This window comes from Leuciscus leuciscus (assembly GCF_965113295.1).
Source record: "Leuciscus leuciscus genome assembly, chromosome: 3".
Taxonomy (NCBI): Eukaryota; Metazoa; Chordata; class Actinopteri; order Cypriniformes; family Leuciscidae; genus Leuciscus; species Leuciscus leuciscus.
The window spans coordinates 33,663,836-33,689,099 of NC_138727.1; the positions used below are offsets into that span (position 1 = coordinate 33,663,836).

At 36.4% G+C, this 25,264-nt stretch overlaps 2 protein-coding genes across 3 annotated transcripts; one reads left to right on the plus strand and one right to left on the minus strand.

Moving 5' to 3' along the window:
* Positions 1 to 1,174: 1,174 nt before the first annotated feature.
* creb1a (cAMP responsive element binding protein 1a) lies at positions 1,175 to 11,195 on the minus strand. Of its 2 annotated transcripts, none has more exons than XM_082164055.1 (8): positions 10,945 to 11,195; positions 9,496 to 9,594; positions 9,205 to 9,336; positions 6,094 to 6,194; positions 4,819 to 4,958; positions 4,449 to 4,631; positions 4,108 to 4,258; positions 1,175 to 2,603 (listed from the first exon to the last, which is right to left on the minus strand). In XM_082164055.1, exons 2-8 carry the CDS (start codon positions 9,583 to 9,585, stop codon positions 2,459 to 2,461), a joined length of 942 nt encoding a protein of 313 aa, XP_082020181.1. In that variant the 5' UTR covers positions 9,586 to 9,594; positions 10,945 to 11,195; the 3' UTR covers positions 1,175 to 2,458. The 2 variants fall into 2 exon arrangements, with proteins under 2 accessions (XP_082020181.1, XP_082020180.1); XM_082164054.1 differs by having other exon boundaries at positions 9,190 to 9,336; positions 10,945 to 11,192.
* A 918-nt stretch (positions 11,196 to 12,113) lies between these two features.
* Positions 12,114 to 19,748, plus strand: chmp2bb (charged multivesicular body protein 2Bb). The gene is made up of 6 exons (XM_082164769.1): positions 12,114 to 12,273; positions 12,742 to 12,833; positions 13,867 to 14,061; positions 14,734 to 14,836; positions 14,967 to 15,073; positions 18,408 to 19,748. The coding sequence occupies exons 1-6, from the start codon at positions 12,240 to 12,242 to the stop codon at positions 18,519 to 18,521; spliced, it is 645 nt and encodes a 214-aa protein (XP_082020895.1). The 5' UTR covers positions 12,114 to 12,239; the 3' UTR covers positions 18,522 to 19,748.
* Positions 19,749 to 25,264: the final 5,516 nt, after the last annotated feature.

The window sequence follows — 25,264 nt, forward strand, 5'->3', positions numbered from 1 at the left end:
CATGTTTCCCTCAATGAAGCTCAGCTCCCCAGTACCAGCAGCACTCATGCAGCCCCAGACCATGATGCTACCACCATCATGCTCGACTGTAGGCAAGACACAATTTTCTTGGTACTCTTCACCAGGGCATTGCCACACATGCTGGACACCATCTGAGCCAAACAAGTTTATCTTATTCTCCTCAGACCACAGGACATGGTTCCAGTAATTCATGCTCTTGGGCAGGTTGCTTTCAGCAAACTGTTTGCAGGCTTTATTGTGAGCCAGCTTCAGAAGAGGCTTCCTTCTGGGACGACGGTCATGCAAATCGACTTGTTGCAGTGTGCGGCGTATGGTCTGAGCACTGACAAGCTGAGCTTCCGCTTCTGCAACCTCTGAAGCAATGCTGGCATCACTCATTCTGCACCTGACGCACAGCACAAGGACTCAACTACTTTGATTGACTCTTGCGAGGACTGTTACGAGTGGAACCCGTCTTGGAAAACCTCTGTATGACCCTGGCCAGTACTGTAACTCAGTTTCAGGGTGTTACCAATCTTCTTATAGCCAATAGGCCGTCTTTGTGGAGAGCAACAATTCTAATTCTCAAATCCTTAGAGAGTTCTTTGTCATGAAGTGCCATGTTAAACATCCAGTGGTCAGTATAAGAGAATTGTATTCAAAGTACAAATTTTAACTGCTCTAATACAAGATACACAAATTTGTATGGTCCTGTTAAGCAGACAAAAACATGAAAATGATGAAATGGACATGTTGCTTTGCATGGTTAAACGATGTTCAGCTATTATCACTAAGGGGTGTACTCATTTTTGTTGCCAGCTATTTTGACAATAATGGCTGTATGTTGAGTTATTTTCAGAGGACAGTAAATATATACTACTATACAAGCAGCACATTGACCTGCTCTAAAATCCAAGGTTCATTTCTATATTGTCCCTTGAGTAGATATACTAAAATGTGAGGGGTGTACTAATTTTTGTGAGATACTGTGTATATAAAAATATATGCTATATGCCCCTTTTTACATCCGAGCTCCTGCCCCTGAGGAACTCTCTGCACGTCCCTGCTGGTCTGAGCAACTGCACTAAAGTGAAAAGTGAAGATCAAATCATATTAAATCTTCACAAACATTACAGATAAACTATGAAAATAAAAACTACCTCAACACATTAGATTACGAACAGCTGCCAAATATATAATTGTTGATGAAAGACTGCACCAGAATGCTTTATAACTGATTTAGGTTACACATAAGCAACATATCTTAAAAATACAATACATAATACAAAAATAAAATAAGAAATGTTTAACCAAAAAAAAAAAAAAAAAAAAAAAAAGACTTAAAAATAACATGTATGTTGTTGTTGTGGATAGGTACATGTTATGGCCAAGGACAGAAGAGAATAACAGCATTTCATTGCAATGTGGAACATGAAAAAAAATTCCACTGATCAGAGATCAGTTATTATATATCAAAATCTTTGCCCAAAATATAAGGGAATCAACACAATTAGCCTCTGATCAGTATAGATGGCACTAGAATAACCTGTAAAGTCTAGCATAGATGAAGAAATCCAATATATTACAATATAAGCACACTTACAAGTTTAAAAAACAATTTTCTAATTATAGGCCATCAAATACTCATTGAAAATCATGTAGTATATTTCATTTACTTTACACTTTTTCAAATGTTATCATTCCAGGTTTCAAAGGATCTGCTATTTTCTGTTAACAAATGTGACTGAGTTTCTCCTTAATTTTGTAACAAAAGAACACTGCTTAAAAAAAGTAGAGGACACATTATATATCAATCCAAGTCATAACAGTGGGACATATTATATATATATATATATATATATATATATATATATAATATATGAGTTTATGTATTAGTAACGGAAGCAGTTAAACAACAGGAGAGGGCACGGCTGATTTAATCTCAATCATTAAAGAGCCATGCTGCAATAGTGAAAAACTCCATCCCTCTTTAATCATGCTCGCAAGCAGTGCCATCAAGGACTGGTGCATTGTGGGAAAGTCTTTCAAATGGGAACCTCAGAGTGATAGGAGCAGGTCTCAGAAGCAGCACCCTGGGCTGTTTTCATGATAAACCCACACAAACATTCATTCCCTGTCACAGCTGCAGAAAGGTGCTCTTTATACGCTCCTTAAGTAGGGCAACATGTTGATAACGAAACTGTACCCTGCATGTTGTTTTTTCTTGTCTCCAAAAAACCGACTCTCTTTCTTCTGAAGAGAAAAGGGAAATAAAAAGTTTACACGTACAAACTTACAATGTATTACTGATAACTGGATTTTTACAGGAGATAATATTTAAAAAAAGAAATAAAAAATGAAAAAAGACAGATGCTGTGCAGGTGCCTGTGGTATGTTCAGAGTCTCTGTCTCTAGAGGCACCAGAAGAGATCCGTTCAGCACGTATGCGTGAGGACAATTATTCAGATTTGTGACAGTAAAGGTCCTTAAGCGCTTTGAGCTCCTCGATGAGCGTTTTGTTCTGATTCTCCAACACGGCCACTCTGTTTTCCAGACATTTAACATACTCTTTCTTTTTCCTGCGGCACTCCCGTGCTGCCTCCCTGTGGTGGAAACACATTATTACAGTCAGGCGATTATAGAGGACACCAAATTAGTCATGCAAACTAAAAATGCAATATTCAAAACCATTAAGTTAAGGTTCTAAGGAAGACCACAGTATACAGGTTGTATTCATAGTTAAAGTCAAGTTACAGAAAAAAAAAATATCTATAAACAATCATGACACAAAAAATAATCTGGCATTTTAATCAGGCATGTGATCAGCTAAGAAAAAAGACAAAGGAAAACCAGTTTTTTTCTCCTTTATTCAGTATGACTACAATAACATTATTGTTAATAATAATATTTATTATTATTATTATTCAAAAAAACTTTTTTTATTATTAAAATTACATAAAATGAAATGAAATAAGAAATATATTACTACTACAAAAAACTACTTAAAGCAAAAAAAAAAAAAAACATTTTGACTGAAACATTTTCCTTTTTTTCTTCTTCTTGTAATTAGGAGTATAGTGAGCACATGCTTCACAAATGAAATAAAGAACATTTGCATTTAAAGAAAGGCCATTTTGAACTTTATTTGTATTATTTACACACTTTTATGAAATTTCAATGTTTTCAATCTAATGCATTTACAAGACTTGACTCTGTGATGTAGTCATACAAATAATTAAAGCGGCACTATGCAGTTTTGGCAAATTCGCTTTTGCTCGCAGGTTTCTCTATAGAGCTCCCCCTACAGCTTCGGAATAGATATTTGACAACACTCGTAAAAACTCGTTGGCGACTCTCCTCCCTCCCATCTTCTCCCTCTGGTCATGTGCATTTGTTATCAAAGAAGCCGGCGAACGCATGGAACCGTGTCCACTGAGTATGTATGATACACAGAAGGCTAGCATATGTTGAGTGCAGTGCCGTAAAGCAAATCGTTACATCGCGGAGTCCAGGGTGAATACACCTAGTCTTTCCTTAATTTAAGACCTATTCAAACTAAAATTAAGATATTTATTACACTATTTGAGAAATGTAAGCCTGTTTACAGCCTTAAAAATGAAAAGTGAGACAGCTGGACAGGCTGGAACCCTGCAACTGACGGAAATCCGTTGTTGACTCGCTGCAATTAACGGAAATCCGTCATAGCGATGGAGAACTTTAATCCCTGCTACTAATATTATTGTAAAGTAAAATAATAACAATACTAAATAATTTAATAGGAACAAAATACAATACTAACATTGCGCGTTATTACTACTAACTAACGTGTTAACGCATGCGATTAATTCTTTTCAGTTTAACGCGTTAAAAAGCTTTATGCGTGGCTTGAGCGGGTAATAGGCATATATTCTGTCCCCCAGTAGTATATATTTTAGTAATTAAATTGATATAAATGTGCGATTAGTCGCCTAATGGCTTACATGAACAACTACTAGTTGACTAGAAAAACACTGGCTACCTGTTTAATTTTATCAGTGGTATCAGACAATTATTTCAGTCCAAAATGAGCATGGGCAATTACTTGTGCAGATAAGTTTTTAATCGTACCTGTTCTTCATAAGCCGAACCTCCCGCTTGCGCGTGACCTCCTCAGTTCCTCCCTGGCTGGGCATTGCAGGAGACGAGGCCATGACCACACCTGGAGCAATGGTGCTAGCTGCGGTGCGGATCTGATATGCCTGAACGTCTCCTGAGGCCGCTGAAAAACACAAGCAGCACATATTTATGGTTTGACAAGGAGATGTTTAGATGCCAAGTGTGGCTGAACCTGGGCATAGATTAAGCCTATAGCCTGAGAAACTTATTCTTCTGTTGCTTTCTTTTATTCAAGGTTGTATGTAACCTACTTGCTTAAAACTGAAATGTCTTCTATTTTTGCTAAATCTCACCTTGCACGACCACTTGATTGCTGGGCACCAGTATCTGCTGCCCGTCGCTGGTCTGTGCATACTGCAGAATGGTGGTGCCCTGCTGAGCGCCTGCTGCGTTCGTCATGGTCAGGGTTTGTAGCCCTTGAACTCCATCTGTTCCGTTGTTGGCTAACTGGATCGCTCCACCCTGAGTAATAGCAACTGGGAGAAAACAAATGGCATGAGGTTGATTTAAATGCAACCAGTATAATCGTGAAGTTATCTGAAATATTGACAACCTTTGCTTTTCGATTTGTATCTAGCAGACTCAAACAGTGTCAAGTTACTATTTCAAAAGTAGGAAAATAATAGTAGTAGTGTATTTGTACTAGAGAAGCAAACAACTTACTGTACTGCCCACTACTTGTCTGGTAGATGGGCGTTGGCATAGTAACGGTTGTTATGGCTGGAGTGGAATCCTCCTCTGATTTCTCTTCTTCTATCCGTGGGACCGCTGGAGCATCGGATGAGAGGTCGTTCAGGATCTTTCTGCATTTCAAAATATCAAATCATGCTTGTGAACAATGAATTGTGAATAAACTAGCCACTTTGGCGAGTTCAATTTTATATTCAATTAAATAAATATATGCGCTGCAAGTTTTAGAGTGAATCGCAACGCTTACATGCTTTTGTACATGCTTACATACAACGAGGATAAAAGGAGCAGCGGCGACAGTGAAGAACGAGAGAGGACCTGACCTGGACTGTTTATGTTGTGTTTTATGTTTTATTTATATGTTTATATGAGGCAGTCGTCCGTGAGGGGTTTGCCGCTTTACTTTCATTTTGTTGTTTGTTTATTTTATAATTAAAGTATTGTGTTGAACGTTAGCCAGTTCCAGACAGTTGATGGACCCCATTGACTATCATAGTATTTTATGGAAGTCAATGGGGTCCATCAACTGTCTGGTTACCGACATTCTTCAAAATATCTTCTTTTGTGATCAGCAGAAGAAAGAGATTCATACCGGTTTGAAACAACTTGAGAGTGAGTAAATGATGAAAAACTTTTCATTTTTAAGTGAACTATTAAACTTAAACCTCGTTACAAGTTGATTATGTTTATATTATATTACATTATATATTTTAACAGTGTTGTTCAATAAAACCAAATGATTACTTGCTTTTGAAATGTTATTTGACAATTATTATTGCCTAATTGTCATTTATGCATTTTAAGTAATTTATAGGATATTATTCAATTAGGTTATTTTTATTACCACAAAGATTTTGATTAAAGATTACCACGACAAACAAATTTTTTCTGCGTATTAACTTGCACGGATTAATTGCTCACCGCAAGACTAGTAATGTGAGCTAACAAAGTAAATAGGGTCAATTCTAATTTCATGGAGACTTTAAGGTCAGGATGGAATGGAAGTTGTGATAGTCTATTCTTCCCTATTGTGACGTATATCAGAGTGAAAGTTTAGGGAGGAACTTGATTTTGAATTGATTGGATCATTGGTTTGTTGTGGTTGTCTATTGCTTTGAGTGACAGCTTGTCCTGCCCTCGCACAAGTGACCACAAGTGCATAAAAGAAGAGAAGTCACTGCAAGAGGGAGGGGAAGTTACTTTGACATGAATCACCTTTGAGATGAAACTACAAATACATTCAAGTACCTGTATGATGGCCGTCTAGACAGGATCTCTCTCCTTTTCTGGCAATCTGTCACACTGTCCACTGACTCCTGAGAATCATCACTCTCAGCAATGGTAGAAATCTAAAATGAGACAAAACAGGAACCCATAAATACTTAAGACCCTTCATTCCCTACAAAAATTATTATTTCTAAACTATCAAGTCTTCTAGATTAACAAACAACAAAGTATAAATATTGTATTAAGGTTATTTAATCCTATGTGCTACCTGCATACAATATTGAGTCTGCAAAGACAGCTCACACCAGAGGTCGCGTTAGTCTTTCTCAATCGTCCATCATTTTGACGGACAGAGTCGTAAAATTTCTGTAATAATCTATTATTACCAGTCATTTTAATTTTCATATTTTATTGAAAATAAGACTTTTAATAGCTGTAGTTTTCATTCACATTTAAATTTTTAATCATGAACTTACAGGACGAGCATAAGGGCAAGATTATGCATTTATTCGTTTAGGAAAAGAGAACAGATGAACAGAGACTGTGGAAAGCAGATTTTGTATTCCCTGCAGCGACATTGAGCTTTGGTGCCTGGAAAGGCCAATATAAACAACGCAATATATAAAAACTAAAAAAAACTAACTGAACTAAACTCAATCAATCTGCCTTAACTCAAATCTTTGACTTTTTTTCTTTTCCTTTTTTCTCTTTTCAGCCAATTTTTTTCTTTCACACATAACAGGAAGGATTTGGACAAAACAGGAACTGGATGCTCGTCAGTGCACAATTAAACGCATCCAGGGAGACTAATGCAGAATTGTCATTAGATTTCGCGTATTTTCCTCGGACAGACTACTTCTCGTGGCAGTTTTAATTTTGTCCTTGAGGCTGAACCCATGCTCTGTGTTGCCAGACTGGGACCACAATTTCCAGTACAAAACATTTACTGCCAAAAGAATGCAATATAATTCTACTGTCATGACAAAAAAGGTTTATAAGGACCATTTACCTCCTTAAAGAATAAATGACGAAATAAAAATGATAAAAATTCATAAATTTCTCTGCCAGGAGAACAACAATACAACAGGAAAACAGATCAAAATATGGTAAATATAGTAAATGAAAATGAGCAAATATGACAAAAATGTTTCTACCCAAACAGGTAGAAACTATTAAAAGTATGTCAGAAGCCTATTTGCAAACGGCAGTCAGGAAATTAACAGATTTTAACCCTCACACACACACCATAAAAAGCAGAAAATGCTGTTCAAAAAATTAATGACAATAATAATAATGCCCTTACATTTGTGTTGCACTTTAACTTCAAACAGAAACTGTTGAAAAGACTTCACAGGGTTCTTGCAGGTTTCAGCAAGTCAAATTTAAGACATTTTAAGACCATAAAGTTTGAAATTTAAGACCTACACGACCATTGGCAAAAAAAACATTCAAATCAAAGAATTCATTTTATTTCAATGAATTAAGTAATTGAAAAAACATTAATTTAATTTACAGATAAAACAATCACATTAGTAACCTTCCACACCCAACAATGTGTGTCAGAATCAGAAATATTATTTTTTTTTATAGAAAATTGTACTATGCCTATTATACTGTAAAAAACACATAATTAGTTGATTTTAGTTGATCATAACTAGAGATGAAATGGCATGAACATTTCATTTCAATGATTATAGTGACAAAAATGACCACGGTTATCACAGAATCCTGTTCAAAAAGTACTAATACTACACACTGTCGAAAACCAGCAAATAACAAATAAAATTAGCATCAATATGCACTTTTTGTTTACATAAACATTAAAATAATACCATTAAAAATGATAGCCAGATTTTAAGTGTCTTGCAACATGTTATATGCTAACATGTACAAGTTCAAATAAAGTTTAGACAAAAAAGGTTTTTTATAAAAAGATAAACCTCACATATTTCAGACTTTAAATAATTTTTTATAAAAAGATAAATTACTGACATTTACAATGCACTTTAGCTTATCTTTTATTATTACTAGTAAAATTCAGGCGGATTTCCCCGTGGCGTCTGTCGTTGCTATGCAACCGTGCATGCACTGCGCTCTCCACAACGACAAAGAAGTTTTAGTGGCTAATGGATTTCCACCGGCGAGAAACGCTTGCTGTAGCTCTGCTTCAAGATTTATTTACGGAGAAGAGAAAAACACCCGTAGTGTTTGGGTGCACCCGCATCCTTCCAGTTGAGTGAGCTTTCAATGTTGTCACGGAAAGGGGCGAAGCTGATTGGTTGGTTCTTGTCACATGACCTGCGGTGCGTTTGCGGCATTCTGAAGAGTTGAGGGGGTTTTTTTCTCGCTGCGCCTGGAAAAAAACGAGTGCGTCGCTTCAATTATGAGCGCGCGCGCGCCTACATTTGAACGAACTTGAGCGCGCAAAAGATGCGATATGTGAAAGGCCTGTTGGCGAGACCTTTTTTAGACCTGACTAAATGAAATTTAAGACCACGGATGAAAATCTGGCCGTTTTTAAGACATTTTAAGGCCTTAAATTTAAAGTTCAGAATTGTAGACTTTTTAAGACCCCGTGGGAACCCTGCTTCAACGTCTTTCTTGAAGTACACATAGTAGCACATAACACAGAACTTTGCACAGTCAAAACCGATTCATCTTTGATTCAATCCTCCTCAAACAGCTGCCTCTGCTATGTGGGTGTGAGTTTAGTAACGTCATGAGGACTGATTAGATAGACATGCACATTTGGGTTTTGTTTGTTAACCAACTAGCCAATACAATTTAAATGTTTGAAAACCGCCAAACTGACCCCGAACCCGGACAAATTTTGTCCTCCTGCCAAACCAATTATAACCCACACAATCAAATTCAAATCCGGCCAATCTGGCAACACTGCCTGCACACTGGAGCGCACTCTTCACCAACTGGACATTTACAGATAGATCACCTTTAGTGTAATCTGTCAAAATGACGGACGACCTTCTGATTTTTCTGTCACTGCTAAAAAATAAAATAAAAATGAGAGAAAATGTTTGCGACCTCTGGCTCACACAGAATTATGTAATGAGATTTTTGTAAGGTTCTCTCTTAAATGAACCATCTTGTCAGGCTTACTTGTACAGTTTGCACCTGTGGGGATTGTATGACGGAGGGCTGGGCTGCCTGGATGACCCCGTGAACTTGCACTGTTTGCCCGTTGGGCAGCTGAACTAAAGTCACTGTGGGTCCAGTAGCTGATGCCTGTGCTGCAGCCATGGAAACCTGCATCAGGGAGGTACAACAGGGTGAGACACAGACACTAAACTAAGCTAGAACTGAATTGAATTAAAATATCAACCCACATCTACAAGCTTAATTACACTAACTGTTCAATAACTGCCTTGCCATGCTAGCAAATGTGTTTCCATACTAGAAACTCACCTGCGCCAAAGTGGCCAGCTGCTGACTGTCTGTCTCTGAGATTGCAGTGTCGCCGCCCTGCTGGACATCTGCTCCTGCCTCCATGGTCATTTAGATAGCCTGGAGATGCAATTCAAAATATTTTATTTTGATAAATATACAGGATACTACGAATATACAATTTATTATGAATATACAGGGCAGGTCATCAAAATCCCATGAAAAGGGGATGTCTATCGATGTAAATGTGAAATCTGAAAGGGTGTGACCGCAAAATCTGCCCACAGACTGGGTTTGTCGGTTTCATTTTGAGTATTAATTTGTGTAGCCTGAAGGGTTGTCTTATAAAATAGACATATTTATAGGTATTAAATGCAAATGCAATAAATTAAGACATTGAATAAATTAATAATGTATAATATAACACTATGCCATTTATTTAAACATCTATATTTTTTGATATTCTAAAAGGGTGAAATGTTTGCATTTATATAGTCTACATTTAATTTCAGATGACAAAAATATTAGATGACATTACATAACGTGAAAATTAGATTATAATCTACATAGAAACAAATGTAGCTACACATGAATGAGATCATGCATAACAAATATAAACGAAATACACTTTGAAGGATTCCATGACTGTTTTGTGATGAGTAATAATGTTGAAACTGAGTCTTTAATCATCGTGCTCAACAAACCAAGTCGACTCCATTTGCCGCCTTTTTTTACTTCCGTGTACAGCTGTCAGTCATATTTGCGCTTTGGTTTTTAAGGATTTATGATTATAGCAAAATAAAGAAAAAAAGGTGCATGCGAAATAATTTCATTTTTTCGTGAGCGTATTTATGGATATTTAAAATAAAGCAATACAATACATGTAAGTGCTTGCATTTTTAGGCGTGTTTCGACTTGTAAAATAGTGTTCCAGGTTGAATGATGCAAGTATGCAACACAAAATCAGTCTGTTTTATGGTGTAATTTGAAGGAAATAATACTCAAGATGAATACATTTTCTCTCATTTTATTTACCAATTAAATCCACAATTTATTACATAATATAATTGTTTTTGTGGTAAAGAAAGACCTTTGCATGGGCGAGAATGCAGTAAAGATCTTTCATTTAACACGGAACGCTTCGACTACTCTAAAAACCAATGCTGGAGTCAAGAAAAAAAACATTTCATGTGCTGTATTTCCATCAAAATGTGCCATGGACGAGCGATCGCATTCATAACACTATCCATGCCTTTTCCTTTCCATAAACACACGTACTTCGTAGAACCACCGCGATTTTCCTCCTTCGACTGCCTGACTGACTCATTGTCTGCAAGCAAGTCTGAGCTATTGAGAAACATGCCCACCGCCGCCATGATCTCTTTGTTACACACGGATCGAGCATTGCGACATGTCCACTAAAACAGCAAGTGCATTATCTCTTTCCCCCACGAATGCGTCTCTTCTTACCCGACACAGACTCGCCTCGTCACTCCCAGGCCTCCGGAGCTCCACTTTTATTTAGTCCGACACGTAAGAGACCGCGTCAGGCTACACCTCCGTCGCGTCACCGAGGACAACAACACAGAGATCGAGGGGGACGAAATACAGCCCTAATTCACTATCGACAAGATCCGAGGTGTAGGCGGAACATAACGAACGTGGTACGAAGATATACGAACAGCTAACGAACAGAGTCGGATTCACACGAGCATGCGTCAAATCCTTGCGCGCCGCTATGAGTGGCTGCGCATGCGTCAAATCCTTGCGCTATGATTGGCTGCGCATGCGTCAAATCCTTGCGCTATGATTGGCTGCCCTTAGTCGTAATAAATATGAAAAAATCTGTTCAAATGTACTAGAACCTTTCTTTTACTGTCTATGACTAGAACAGGGGTTTTCACGAACCATCCCCATGCGAGGAACTCAATTTAAACGGCAGTTATATCTATTTTAACGTAGAATAGTGTACTATTATTCATATGAATATTTGACAAATATTCTTTGGAAAATATTCCGTTTCTATCAAGCTACATTATTAAGTTGTTTTCCTACTCACTATAATATTGTACTGTTATTTATTTATTTAATTTTTTTTTTATTATTTCTTTATTGAAATCGAATTTCTTATTTACGTGTGTTAATCATTTTTATTTATTTTTATATAATTTATTTTTTTAAAATATGATTAATTGAAGCACACATAACTGTATTATTTTAATTAATATTAAAATAATTTTAATAAGTCAATGTATTGATTTATTTTAATTAAACTTTTCGTTATTTATTAATATGTTTGTTTATTTGTCAATGTATTATTCTAATCGTATATTCATTATTTATTTCATTGTATTTCTTTTTCTTTTTTACACTGTTTTCCTCTACACATTTCCACGGACCACCAGTGCTCCCTTGTGGACCGCAGTCTGAAAACCCCTGGCTAAGTTTCAAAAGGAAAAGGAACAAATTCCAACCCGTATTTTGTTTATGAGACCGACAAAGGAGACCTCTGTGTTTGCAGCACAAGATCTGTGGGCGGTGCTTTCCAAGATGATGTTACGATTGGATGACTTGAATGCAACGTCACGGCAATGTCCACCAATCCAAATTAAATAATCTCTGCAGAGGAGCACAAGTTTTCCGCCTACTTGCCAAGAACCAGGAAATAGTCATGATATTTTGATAGGTGACTCTCAGTTGATATTAGTCATTGTGAAATACTTACTTTTCTATTAGTTTCGTGGCCGACGGAGTTTGTCGCAGTTATGGCATCGTTATTCAAGAAAAAGACCGTAGATGGTAAGTTTTTTGCTGCTGCTCTAAGGGCTTGTTTGTTTGTGAAAGCCGCCCAGCAACACTCACACGTCAATCATCGGCTGGTTTCCTTACTGAGTGTAAATTTGTTGAATACATTTAACCTGATCTGGGGTCTTTTGGGGCATGTCCACAGTGCTATAACACAGAAGTGTCTTTTATTCTAAAATGTGTTTGTGGGAGCTGCCACTGGAAACATTCTACATATCAAATATCAAATATCTATTGATCTGACTTGAGTCTGCTCATACTTAACAGTATCGGGTTAAAGATGGTCGAAACGAATAGTTAATGAAATCACCGGGCCACTGCTGTATCGTTAAGGGTTCTAAAATGACTTGTTATGAAAGTAGTAGGCTACCTTTATATATGTATTTGTTATAACTGACTCGGAAATTTCAGCATTAATAATTTAAATGGGAATCGATAACTATATCTCCTATAATACTACAGATGTCATCAAAGAACAGAACAAAGAGCTGCGGGGAACGCAGAGACAGATTACAAGAGACCGGACAGCACTGGAAAGACAGGAAAAACAACTGGTGAGAATCCCCACCCATCAATGTGACGTGAATATGATGCCAAAAGTTCCCCTTTCTCAGCACTGAGCTGAGGTGTATGAGATCACGAGGTTATGTCATTATGTCATTATGTCCTTAATGTCACTGGGCCTTAGTGTGTCAATAGATTATGACTAACAGCTCATGATTCTGTTTCATCTTGAGATACGGGCTGTTTGTGCCATTGCTGGTGTAACTTTTAAGAAGTTTCTGGTGGAATCCTTTATACTTTTATTATAGCTGCCCGTCATACATCAATGGCTATATTTTAAAACCAGTGTAAACATTAAAAAACAGTAGCTGTGGTTGCCAGAAATTCATTTTAAAAAAGTTCTGTCACAGTGTTTCATGCATTACTGAATGGTATATTGGTGCTTGTATATTTTGGAACTTATAACCGTATAATTCATTAAGTGATATAATATACCAATTTACTTACCAGAATCTGATTTGCTTTTCACCTTTAAAAGTACTACTGGTAGCCATTATAATAATACATGTGGTAAAATATAAATCCACATGTTGAATTGAGTTCATTGAAAGTGGTTGTGGCCTTAAAACATGGCCAATACCCATATATAGACAGGTTCATACACACACACACACACACACACACACACACACACACACACACACACACACACACACACACACACACACACACACACACACACACACACACACACACACACACACACACACACACACACACTCACACACACACACACACCATCAGGGTAACACGTATGACACTAAAATAATGTAATAAAGTTATTTTTACATTTTTACAGGTTTGGAATAAATAATTAGTAAAAAAAAATTCTGTGGCTTCTTACACAAATGTACAACATATCTGCATTGAATTAAAGGTGTTATACAAATAAACATTCTTCTTCTTCTTTATCTAATTATTATGCTGTCACCTCTAAGCCTTATTCTAGCTTAACTGAGAACTGTAATGCAATTATAATGCATCTCTAACCGTTTCCTACTATATATATTTTTTTCATCACAGGAGATGGAAATCAAGAAAATGGCTAAAACAGGGAACAGAGAGGCCTGTACAGTTTTAGCCAAGCAGCTTGTGCAAGTGAGGAAACAGAAAACGCGTACATATGCTGTCAGCTCTAAGGTCACCTCCATGTCCACACAAACCAAGCTTATGAACTCCCAGATGAAGATGGCTGGTGCCATGGCCACAACCACCAAAGTAAGATCCTAATGATAACTTTTATAAAAGTCTGTTCTAAACCCCAGGAATTTTATTTTCAATCAATTTAGACAATTCAGATCCACTCTGACTTCACATTTAAGTAAATAGGGCTGCTCATTTTGTATTCCTAAAACCCAAAGAGAATTGGCATTTCAGAGCCGTTGCTTCCCTCTGGAATTTCAAATGGGTTTTTTGAATTATGGCTTTGGATTTATGAGTAAAATAAGGATTGTGGTAAACATTACTGGAAGAAACATTGCTATTTTATTCAATAAAGTCTCTTTAATGTGAAAGGATATTAAAGTAATATTAACCTTGTTTTACACAAATGGAAAACCACTATTCAAAACCCCCATTATAAATTCCCAAGGGAACTCATGGCTTGAAAATGCTCATTTGCTTCCAGCTAGGGCAGCAAATTGACGTTGTGCACGACTTAACAACTCTATTAACCATGTAGGTAAATTGTTTTGGTTTTAATAGTATTTGTACTAATTTGGGCCTACATGTTGGTCTATTCTGTAAATGCAGAACTGGCACAGTGTTGATACATAGCCATCATCCTTTGCATAATTGCATAAGTAGCCTAAAGTGCACATTTTAAAATGAACATGAATCAAAGAGTGACTCAGTTGTTTGTGTCTCTGCCTCTCTCAAAACAACTTACAGACAATGCAAGCTGTCAACAAAAAGATGGATCCACAGAAGACCATGCAGACCCTGCAGAACTTCCAGAAAGAAACAGCAAAGATGGACATGACAGAAGAAATGAGTAAGATGTGTTTCCATTTGTTTATTTATTGTTATTGTGGTTGTTTTTGTGAGTGGGTTTTGAAAAATAATGTTGTAGACATTTTTCAGGAAGGATTGATTGTAATGCGTATGTTTGTTTCTGTTTACAGTGAACGACACTCTGGATGAGATCTTTGATGATTCTGATGATGAGGAAGAATCTCACGACATTGTGAGTCAGGTGTTGGACGAGATTGGAATTGAGATCTCAGGAAAGGTAAGAACTGAAATATTATACAGGCATCAGTCAAATCATGTTGAGGCACTAGATTCAATAAACTGTCTTATTACTGTGTTACTGTACTGTGTAATGTTGTGCATTAGTGTTGAAATCCATTTGTGTCCATTAGGGCTGCATAATATATTGGATTTAAAAAAAAAACTTTAATGATTATTCTTATATGTGTTATATGCAACAACGAAGCAGCAATGATGCTAGTGTGATACAGAGAATCTATGACTGAATTTACAAATGTTTTTTTCATTCAAACAAGGTAAAAACGAGATAGCACCTTGGTTGTGTGGTAGTATTTTGGCTTTACATTTGATGACCACGCTCAGTCAGTCCTATTCAGTCTGTCTAAGCACGGCAAACTATAGAAAAGACTGCAAGCATGGTTAGCTCTTACCCTCTTCCTAAACAGCACTAAAGCAGCTCTCCATTTGTTCAAGTTTGATCTGTTTAAAGGTGCTCTAAGCGATGTCACACGTTTTTTAGGCCAAACATTTTTTTGTCACATACAGCAAACATCATCTCACTATCCGCTAGCTGTCTGTCCCCTGACCACACTATAAAAAAACGCGGCCTCTGTCCAGGCTCCACAAACGGCAAAAAAAAAAAAAAAAACTGGGCTAACCCGCACCACGAAACATAACAAACTGTTCCGGCCAATAACCGACAAGAAGAATTTGGGGTGGGGTTTGGGGGGTTAGTGCGCGGATGAGGAGGAGGGAGGGTCTAGCTAGCCTCCATTTTGTTTGACAATACTTTGAACGTCAACAAGAAGTGACGTCACCCAACATCACTTAGACTAGAGTACCTTTAAGCTTTAGGCCTGTTTTTTTTTTTTTTTTTTACATTGATATGCAACTATATATATAAAGAGAAGCAATATGAGAAAAGATCACATGCGGAAAATGGATTCAAATAGCTGAGCTTCCCATAATTTGTTGGTCTTGATGTTCTACATTACATATAAATAATTGAACCCTATACATTAAGCCTTTTTTAGGTTTTGCATTTGACTTGCAGTAATCCTGAAACAGACTTTATGCAGAATGTCACGTAGTACAATATTTGCTGTTTAATCTGATATATGTTTTCTTTAACTAGAAAGAACAGGAGATATTTATCTTAAAACAGGAGCTATAAAATAATCCAACAAGTTTATCACACATCATGTTTTTCATTTATCAGGCAGCCCTAATGCTCATGTAACTATAAAATCCCTATTTACAAATGCTAGTAGAGAATTTTTACTACATCACAGTGGGTTTCATTTGATAATAATTGCGTGCAAGTGTTCTTTGTGTAAAAGTTCTTCAAGATAAGTTTTTCATATAAAATTACCCTGTTGTGTACGTGCATAGATTTGCTATATTTCCTCTTAAATTTACAAGAAAAAAGAATAATAAAAACCACACACCCACATGTCCAGGGCATTCCACACACATCACCTGTACATCCATTTGTCACTCTTTCAAAAAGTATCTTACGTTCTGCACTCTCGCCTGAGAGCACATGCAGCAAGATCTTAGAGTAAACATATTTGCTGTAATATCCCAATTATCACTATTGAAGTATATGATAATTTCTGCTTCTGTGAACTCCAGAAATGTGAAAAGTGCCCATAAACACCTTTCATATAAGCCTAGACTACATGTGAGCAGCTACATTTTTACTCTGAAATACTTTAGTAGTGTTGTCATACCAAAATTTATGTAGATGGTACCAATGCCAGTTACATTTCACAGATCTTGGTCTCACATTCAGTACCATAGCAAAAATTATTTTAGCTATTTAATTATGTATTTCATTTAACTAATTAAATGTAAAAAGTTAATTATTATACACAAATGTATAGTACGCAAATTGGGACACACCTGCCTTTATGAATGAGTCGTTCAGTCATTTATTAGACTGATTCATACAAAGGCCCAGATACATTCAGTAACAAAACATAATTTGCTGCGTCCCAATTCGCCTACTTATACTACGCCCTAAAAGTGTGTACTCTTTTTGTGAAGAAAAAGTACATACTTTTGAGTGTGTAGCAAAAGAGTAGACAAGCTTTGGGACATACTACTTCGTCATCTTTAACGGACAGCTCTTACGTGCATCCTGTCACTGTAAACTTCCCTGTCAATCATCTTCTGATCTTCAATCATCTCGGAGAGAAATGTTGTAGCACGATGATCTGCCAGTCGTGGGTCTTTCATGCGGAGACTCTCCTAATGTGTTTGCAATTTGAATATAATGATGCATTTTAAAGTTAATGGCTGAACATATCTTTACAAAAGTTCACAATGCTGCTGCAGATGAAAAATCACGTGGACAACATTGAATAAATACATTTTCGTCAGGTTAGATACTGATAATTAATCACTCGACCCCCTTTTTTTAAACCTCTCTACATAACCGCCGGACTCGCACATCCTCCATGTCTGTAGTTTTTTTTAACACTTTTTACTTGGGACGTTGGGACGTTTGTAGTTCTAATCTAATCCTCGTCCAACGCGAGATGGGTTGTGGGCAATATTAGCCTCGATTATCGATCTGCACTTCAGATTCTTACCGGAAATAGTAGACCATCCGGGTATCTTTGGAATACTCATTTCAACATACTACAATTTGGGACGTACTAATTCTATTTTCGAATACTATTTAGTACGGATAGTATGCGAATTGGGACGCACCGATTTTGTTGCTCAGAGAATTTTGAAATGTGCTATTTTCGTTAGCAAAATAGAGCAAAAAGAATATTCTGAGTTTAAAATTTAAGTCTCCTAATTTTAACTTCTTGTTTATTGAACTAAAATCAATATCACATTTGCAAATGTGCTGATATTCAGGAAAACTGCACTCTTGCTCATGTGGTATTGCTTATAAATATAAAAAACAAGAGTCTTTTTTTTTGCACCATATCATGGATTTTGGGGATTTTTTGAAAATTAATTTTGGATGGCATATTTGTCCCAAGCCCCTGTTAATTTCCCCCTTTTTCGAGCCTAAGCGGTTGCTCATTCTGTTTGCGAGGAACAGAACGCGTGAAACATAGCAAAGGCCGCTACTGATCACTACATGAGAGGTAATATCCGAAAAAGCATAATGGGGCACTTTAAGTGTGAACTTATTAATGAATCATAATTTCTGTGTGAAAGAATTAACAAATTTTATTTTAGAAACTGAGAGCCATAGAGAATTATTAAATAGTTTTTCTGTACCCTACGGCCTACGCAGTGAAGTGTCATGATTATTGAGTCTTTGATTGCAGCAGCACTATCCATCACATTGTTTTTGATCCATAATGGATTTTTTGTTTCCCCTGCAGATGGCTCATGCCCCTTCAGCTGGCCGAAAGCAACCAAGCGCCACCACATCCAAAGCAGATGGGATATCAGATGCGGAGATCGAGAGACAGCTCAAAGCCCTTGGAGTGGACTAATGCTCATGCACACACACACACCTGATTATTGCCTGGCAACAGGAGGCAACAACACACTCTGCTCAGATTCACAGACACACATTTGAATACATCCATGCCGAATACAAATGCATACATACACACGGATGCTAATAAATGGACAGACTAAAAGCTTACATTCAGTCACAGACCTGCCTACTCTGGGATAACCGTGCCACAAATGGCAAATGCAATTTTTTAAAAATATTATTTATTTATGACAGTTACAATGACACTATTAAGGTTGTTTGCCACTCTTTCAGGGGTTCCGCTGTTTCATCCGGCTTTAGAAAAAAAAAAAAAAAAAAAGTTTCAATACACTTGTTGTAAATGAATACTTATACAAAACAACGCCTTTGAGAATAAGGCAATTGCATTTCCCTGAAATCTACAGCTTCAGTTTCTTTGATCGATAACTCTGGAATATAACTCTCGCATTGGTGTAAACAAGTTTGACAGGAGAACTCTACCTCTGTAAACAGAAGAAGTGACAGGGCTGGCTCTTTAGTCTCGCTGTGTTTTGTCTTGTGCTCACTTTACCTTGGTGTTCTCCCGCATCGCAGAACATGAAGTGTGAGTCACATCTTTAGTTCCCTGTTCTCACCTTCACTCAGTTTATAAATTGGAAATGATTGAGTTTGTCTTCTAGGTTCAAATCTTGCTTGGATATTTTGAGTGCTCATATTTTATTCAGCTGCTTTTCAGGGGCGATGCCAAATCATAAGAAGTGTGTTCCAGTTGAGCACATTATTTATCCTCCTGTGGTCTGAAGATGGTTGTTCTCCTTGATTTCTCATGTACCTGAGGTCTCAGGTTGACAGTGTGTGTGGGTTTCTCTTGCGGTTGTATAAGTGTATTGATCGAATCAGTTATTCTGACTTCAGAGATGCCTGAAAGGTTCCTGTTACCTGTCAATTTAAGTCAGGGTGTGTCGCACGTGAAAGCGGCATACTGAGCTTGATCTTTGTGCACAGATCTGGTTTTTAGGAAGACGAAGGTTATGCACTGCAATATATAGTAAGGATGTAAATAATGTAGCATGACAGGTTAATTAGTTTAGTTAATTAGAGTTTATTGTTTAATCCACAGTGAGATTTTTGAAATATGGGTGATGACTTTCCTTTCTTAAAATTTGTTCACAGACAGATATTGTTCAAATTTAAGGGGATTATATACCCTAATTAACCATAAATAAAATTTGTAATAATATGTGACTTGTTTGTGTTTTGATTCTATGGATAAGTGGGAAGTTGTTTGTTTAAATAGCCATTTACCACTAGAGGGCAGAGCCAAAACATGCTTAAATATTTACAATTGTTATCTATTTATAAGAAAGCTGCACTGCTGTTCAAAAGTTTGGGTGCAGTCAAATATACTTTTTTATTTGTATTTTTTTTATATAAAGTTTTTTTTTTTGTGGAAAGAAATTATTACTTTTATTCAGCAAGGATGCATCAAACTGGTAAAAAGTGACCGTAAATAAATGTATAGTGTTACAAAAAGTGTTTAATTTAAATTAAAATGCTGTTCTTTTTTAACTTTTTATTCATCAAAGAATCCTAAAAACAAAACAAAAAATCACTGTTTTTACATAAAACAAATTAAGCAGGACAACTGTTTTCAACATTGATAACATTGAGCAACAAATCATATTAGAATGATTTCTGAAGGATCATGTGACACTGAAGACTCATTACTGTAATGGAGTAATGAGTAAAAAATAAAATATTGAGAATAGAAAATCGTAATAATATGTCACTGTATTTTAGATCAAATAAATGTAGCCTTGGTGAGAGTTTTAGTTCTATCTCGAATTTAATTTAATTTAATTTTTTTAACATAAATATGTGTAATGTTAATAATATTATTTGTGATGATAATAATCAGCCTGATTTTAACAGAAATACATCACAGATTGATAATTAAAGTCTCCAGAATATTGGAATTGGCTGAAAACTGTCCACTTTGAAGAAAGAAAGAGTCTTATGTTCCTTGGAATGTTTAAAAAAAAGACTGTTTCTCTGACCTTAATCTTGCATTTTAAAAAGTACAATAGTTGGGAGACTGCGATGATATAAACTTTTTTTTGGTTATGGTCGTTTGTAAGCATTTATCACAATTTAACAGCTTACTGACTTCAAACCCAGAAACTGCCACTAGTGTAGGAGTCCTTTGAGGATTACTGAAAAATGTGTCACCCTCACATTTGCGTTTCATTTCACAGAGAGACTCAAGATGCACATAGTACAATCCTTCTGGCCTCCTTGAATGTCTGGAGACGCAAGTGTGCATGACTCAGAGGCAAATGCTGGCTCTCCCACTCGCAAATACTTGAATATTCAATCTCAGTCAGGTCATGCCAGACTAGCCATGAAGAAGAATCTGACTCAAAGTCCAAAGGTAAATCAAATTTTTTTTTTTTTTTTTGTAATATGATTAAACAGAATAACAGAGATGTCGACAAAAGGCGGTGTGAAGATTAACTAACTTCTGGTCAGCTGTGGTCAGACAGGCCCAAAGCTCGAAATGATTTTGCAGCCATGCATTTGGCAGAAGCAATTGATATTGACTTTTCTTCAGAAGCTGACATTTTTATTTCTATCTATATCATTCAGTCAGACACCAAAGGCGGTTGGTTCTTCATCCCAAATAACAATCAATTGCTAGGAGGATATGATGGGGAGAATTTTTTTAGTGTGTCAATATGGAGAGACTCCATCTTAAGTCATCATGAATATGGCAATACAGAATCTGAGGCTGAAGAGAAATTCAAAACCCTTTGCATGTTTGTTTAGTAAATATTTTGTCAAAACTTGATTCATGCTTTCAGCTGCAGTTAAGAGTTGTCACATATCAACTTACTTTTTCTCGATTGCTTAAACACATTTCTTGAAACTATGCCTTGTATTCTCAAAACAGTAAACACAAATCCATAACGTCTCACCCAATTCCCCAAACATCCTATTTCAGGTCAAAATGAAGCTCTATACTCAAAGCCATTTACTCTTGCTGAAAAACCAAATTTTGTCTTCGCCTACATCACACACAAGCCCTCACAAACACACACACACACACACACACTACAACATAGTCTTTATACACTGTAAAAACTAAAGGAGCCTCAAATATCCTGTCGGATACTTAAGGAACTTCAAAATGTAATTTAAGTGCCTCAAAGCTCTTTCTCCTATAGTAGGGTTACTGGAGGAGCATTGGCAATCTTTGAGGTTCTTGCTGGAACTTATGGGATCCTTTAAGCACTTTGTATTTAGTTCAGAGGTTCTGGAGTCACCTTTTCATTACCATGAGACCTCGAAGTGCTTTGAGGGAAAATAGAGGAACTTGAATGCGATAAAAGGGTTATTGGAAGATCTTTTAACATTTAAGTGGTTCCTGGAAGATCTCTTATGTTAAAGCCAGCTTCTGGAGGAACCCAATGGTTCAGTGAGGCCAGAATAAGATTATTATTATCCTATTATTATTATTATAGGCTACTTAAGTTTGATTCAGTATACATGCCCAGGTGAAAAAGACATACTATTAAAAATGTACTTGAGTGTGTTTTTAGTAGGCCTACAATACAAATATACTTTAATACATTTTTAATACATTTAACAGTAGCCTACGTCTTTTTCACCTAGGTAGCTTACATTTATTTAGTATCTATAGGCCTATTTTATTGATTAATTTAAGCCTTAAACAATAACACTAAATTATAATAATATTAATAATAATAATAAATTAATTATTATTGAATAAATAATAGTAATAAATTAATAATTGTACCTACTTCTTCATAAATTATTATTTGAAGAAGAAGAACCAGGAGGAGAAAAGTTTTATTCTGTCACGAAACTGCAGCTATTCCTCTGCTGTCGTCGCTTCAGTGATCCTCAAGCCTTGTTTATACTCGACGCAGCCGCAAGAGCGCGAGTCACCGCAGACCGCGCGCGCACCTCTCCAGACGGACGAGGCATTTATACTTGACGCGCGCGCCGTTGTGTTATTCTTTGAAACGACAGGGGGCGACTCGGAGTAATTTACCTCTAAACCACCGGGAAACAGCAGTGAAGAAGTAGTTTGCGTGGATCAAAACCTTTCATCAAAATTCTACAATTATTTTTGAATGATACCTGTTGCTGTCTTAAGACAACTTTGATAAACTTTTAAGATCCACTTAAAATGTTGACTAATGTAGTCATGTGGCATTAACTAACATAAAAACATGCGTTACCTTTTTACTCTTTGGCAATGTTAATAAAAATATACGTTTTTATTTTTTGTTAATATAGCATTTACAGTAACTGAGTTTGTAATACAAAACTACAAGCTGAAGCCTTATTGAAGAGTGTTTAAACTTTAATTTTATCAGCAGGGCAAACTTCTGCTACTGTAAATGTAAGCAGTTACTTTAGACAAGTGCAAACTGGGTGCTTAATAGAAATGTGTTTCTATTCACAAAATGAGAGGCTTTTATTGGTCGCCATCAATGTAAATGTTTCTATGTGTATAGAGACAAAAGAATGAGGTTAATCACTGTCTGTTACCATCAGTGTACTGCCTCACTTTTATTTATGAAGACATTTATAAATGCAAACACAAAATAAAATCTTTAGTTTTTGTTTTTATTTCACAGCAAACTATAAATACAAATCTCTTTTGTAAATGAATTAAAAAAATTTATCTATTGTGTATTATTTAAAATTCTAAGTACTTTGTAATGTGTGTAATGGCAAACAAAGTCTATGCATCGTTGTCCCTCAGTGCATCAAAAAGGACCTGATTCAGCTTGAACTTTACATCAAGCTTCTTCCTTGGGTCCACTTTTGCAAGCATGTCAGCTAAAACTTGGCTTTGACAAATTTGTCTCGAAGATTTTTCCAAACTTTTCGACAAAATACGTCTTCCTTGGTCAGGGGATCTCTGGATAATCCGTAATTCGTTTGTAATTATAAAACGAAAATACCGTTTTTCTGTTTTTTGTTTCAAAACGAAAAACCAAATAACCGTTTTTGGTGTCAGAATCAAAAAACGAAAAACCAATTAAAAACGGACCGTTTTTCGTTTTTGGCGATCATTTTATCGTTATTCCTTTTTGAACAAAGAATGAAGAGAGTCTTTGAACTTCAGTCAATTCGTTTTTCGTTTATTAACCAAAAACGGAAGTCACCCCTTTATTCGTTTTTTCGTTTTTTTCAAAAAACGAATAAATGACTTCAAAATTCGTTTTCCACATGTGGGCGGCCTGACACGCCCCCTTCCGCCGATTGGTCAAGCAAGTCTGAGCATGTGACGTCATCAGTTGTCGCTCAGGTCGGTTCAACAAAATAATAGGCTACAGATTCTTAAACTGTACAGGGCAGGTCCGGGCTTTCTTCTGTGCAACTTTGCACGTTTCACAGAAATCTTTACATCAGAAATATTAATTATTAGTCTGCCACCAGACTAGTGGGAGAGGCTCACTGACCAATGTTCAGTCAGCAGTCAGAACTTTTATTTTAGGCGCTCCGTGTTGCCACGGGATGGTGATTGCAAATACTGTAATGCCAATCGGCTGAGGGTGGGTACCGATGAGGGTGAAATACATTTTTACTGAAGCTGTAATCATAGCCGCGACCCGCGAGAATGAGACAGATGATTGACAGGTCGATAGCGGAGGCAATTAAAGGCGCAAGATAACTTCTGTTAACAAAAACATAAATAAAAAAGTGTTTAATATAAGTGACTTTGTCTTTGTTTTATTGTTTTTGTTGTTTTTAATCAAATAATTGTGAACCACAAACTGAGCCTTCGTTTTAAAGGGCAATTTCCAAATATATTTTATTTATTTGTTATAATATGGGTATTTTATAATACAGCATAAATAAAAACAAACACACGTAATATGTGTATGCCTATAGGCAAAACACCACAGTTTTTTGGTTTTGTTTGTGTGAACTTTTATCCCCAACCATATTTCTTCATGGGCTCCACGCCAGGGGTCACGCTCATCACCCCTACTTCCCATGGTACTAACTGTAATTATGCTGACCCAGTTTATAATAATAAATAAACTTTTCTTAAAGTGTCTTGTATATCACCACAGATTTATTGACACCCTTCTATCTGTGTTGCATACTGTAATAGACAATTGTCCTGCAGAATGATGAGGTTTTTTGTAAGAAAAACATTGCGAGCAAATGTCGAATTGTTGTTTGAAATATAAATCAACAACGTAAGAGGCTTTAGGCTTTTCTGACCCTGCATTTAGATGTACATTACACACTGTCTAATGCAGCTCAAAGGAGGCACTGTGAATTTGCATAGCAATTTCATTCTAAGAGGCTATTAAATGTGAAGTGACAACATGAAACACTACTTTCAATATATAAAAAAACACCAGTAGGCCTAGTTGGTGGCAAGTCAGCCTGATAATGATTGAATACCAATTTACTCATTTAGGCTCACAATAAGCAGATTACATAATTATACCATAAAAAAATTAAAAAAAATTAAAAAATTATGTCTCAAAAACATTTGCCTCAGCCGATTGGCATTACAGTATTTGCAATCATCATCCCGTGTTAAAACGGAGCGTCTAAAAGAAAAGTTCTGACTGCTTACTGAACAGTCCCGCTCGGCGCTGTCAAGCGCAGCTTCACCACACAGATTTAACTGCGCACAGCTAAATAAAACAGGCTGGTGGCAGACTAATAATTAATATTTCTGATGTAAAGATGTCTGTG

Excerpts from the sequence above, each read along its gene's own strand:
- creb1a (XM_082164054.1), bottom strand. The coding sequence starts at position 9,585 with ATGACCATGGAGGCAGGAGCAGATGTCCAGCAGGGCGGCGACACTGCA. Across the intron at positions 4,959-6,093 it reads TCTAGACGGCCATCATACAG|AAAGATCCTGAACGACCTCT; the intron begins GTACTTGAATGT and ends TTTGAAATGCAG. Across the intron at positions 2,604-4,107 it reads GTTCGGCTTATGAAGAACAG|GGAGGCAGCACGGGAGTGCC; the intron begins GTACGATTAAAA and ends TTTCCACCACAG.
- chmp2bb (XM_082164769.1), top strand. The coding sequence starts at position 12,240 with ATGGCATCGTTATTCAAGAAAAAGACCGTAGATG. Across the intron at positions 12,274-12,741 it reads CAAGAAAAAGACCGTAGATG|ATGTCATCAAAGAACAGAAC; the intron begins GTAAGTTTTTTG and ends ATAATACTACAG. Across the intron at positions 15,074-18,407 it reads GAATTGAGATCTCAGGAAAG|ATGGCTCATGCCCCTTCAGC; the intron begins GTAAGAACTGAA and ends TTTCCCCTGCAG.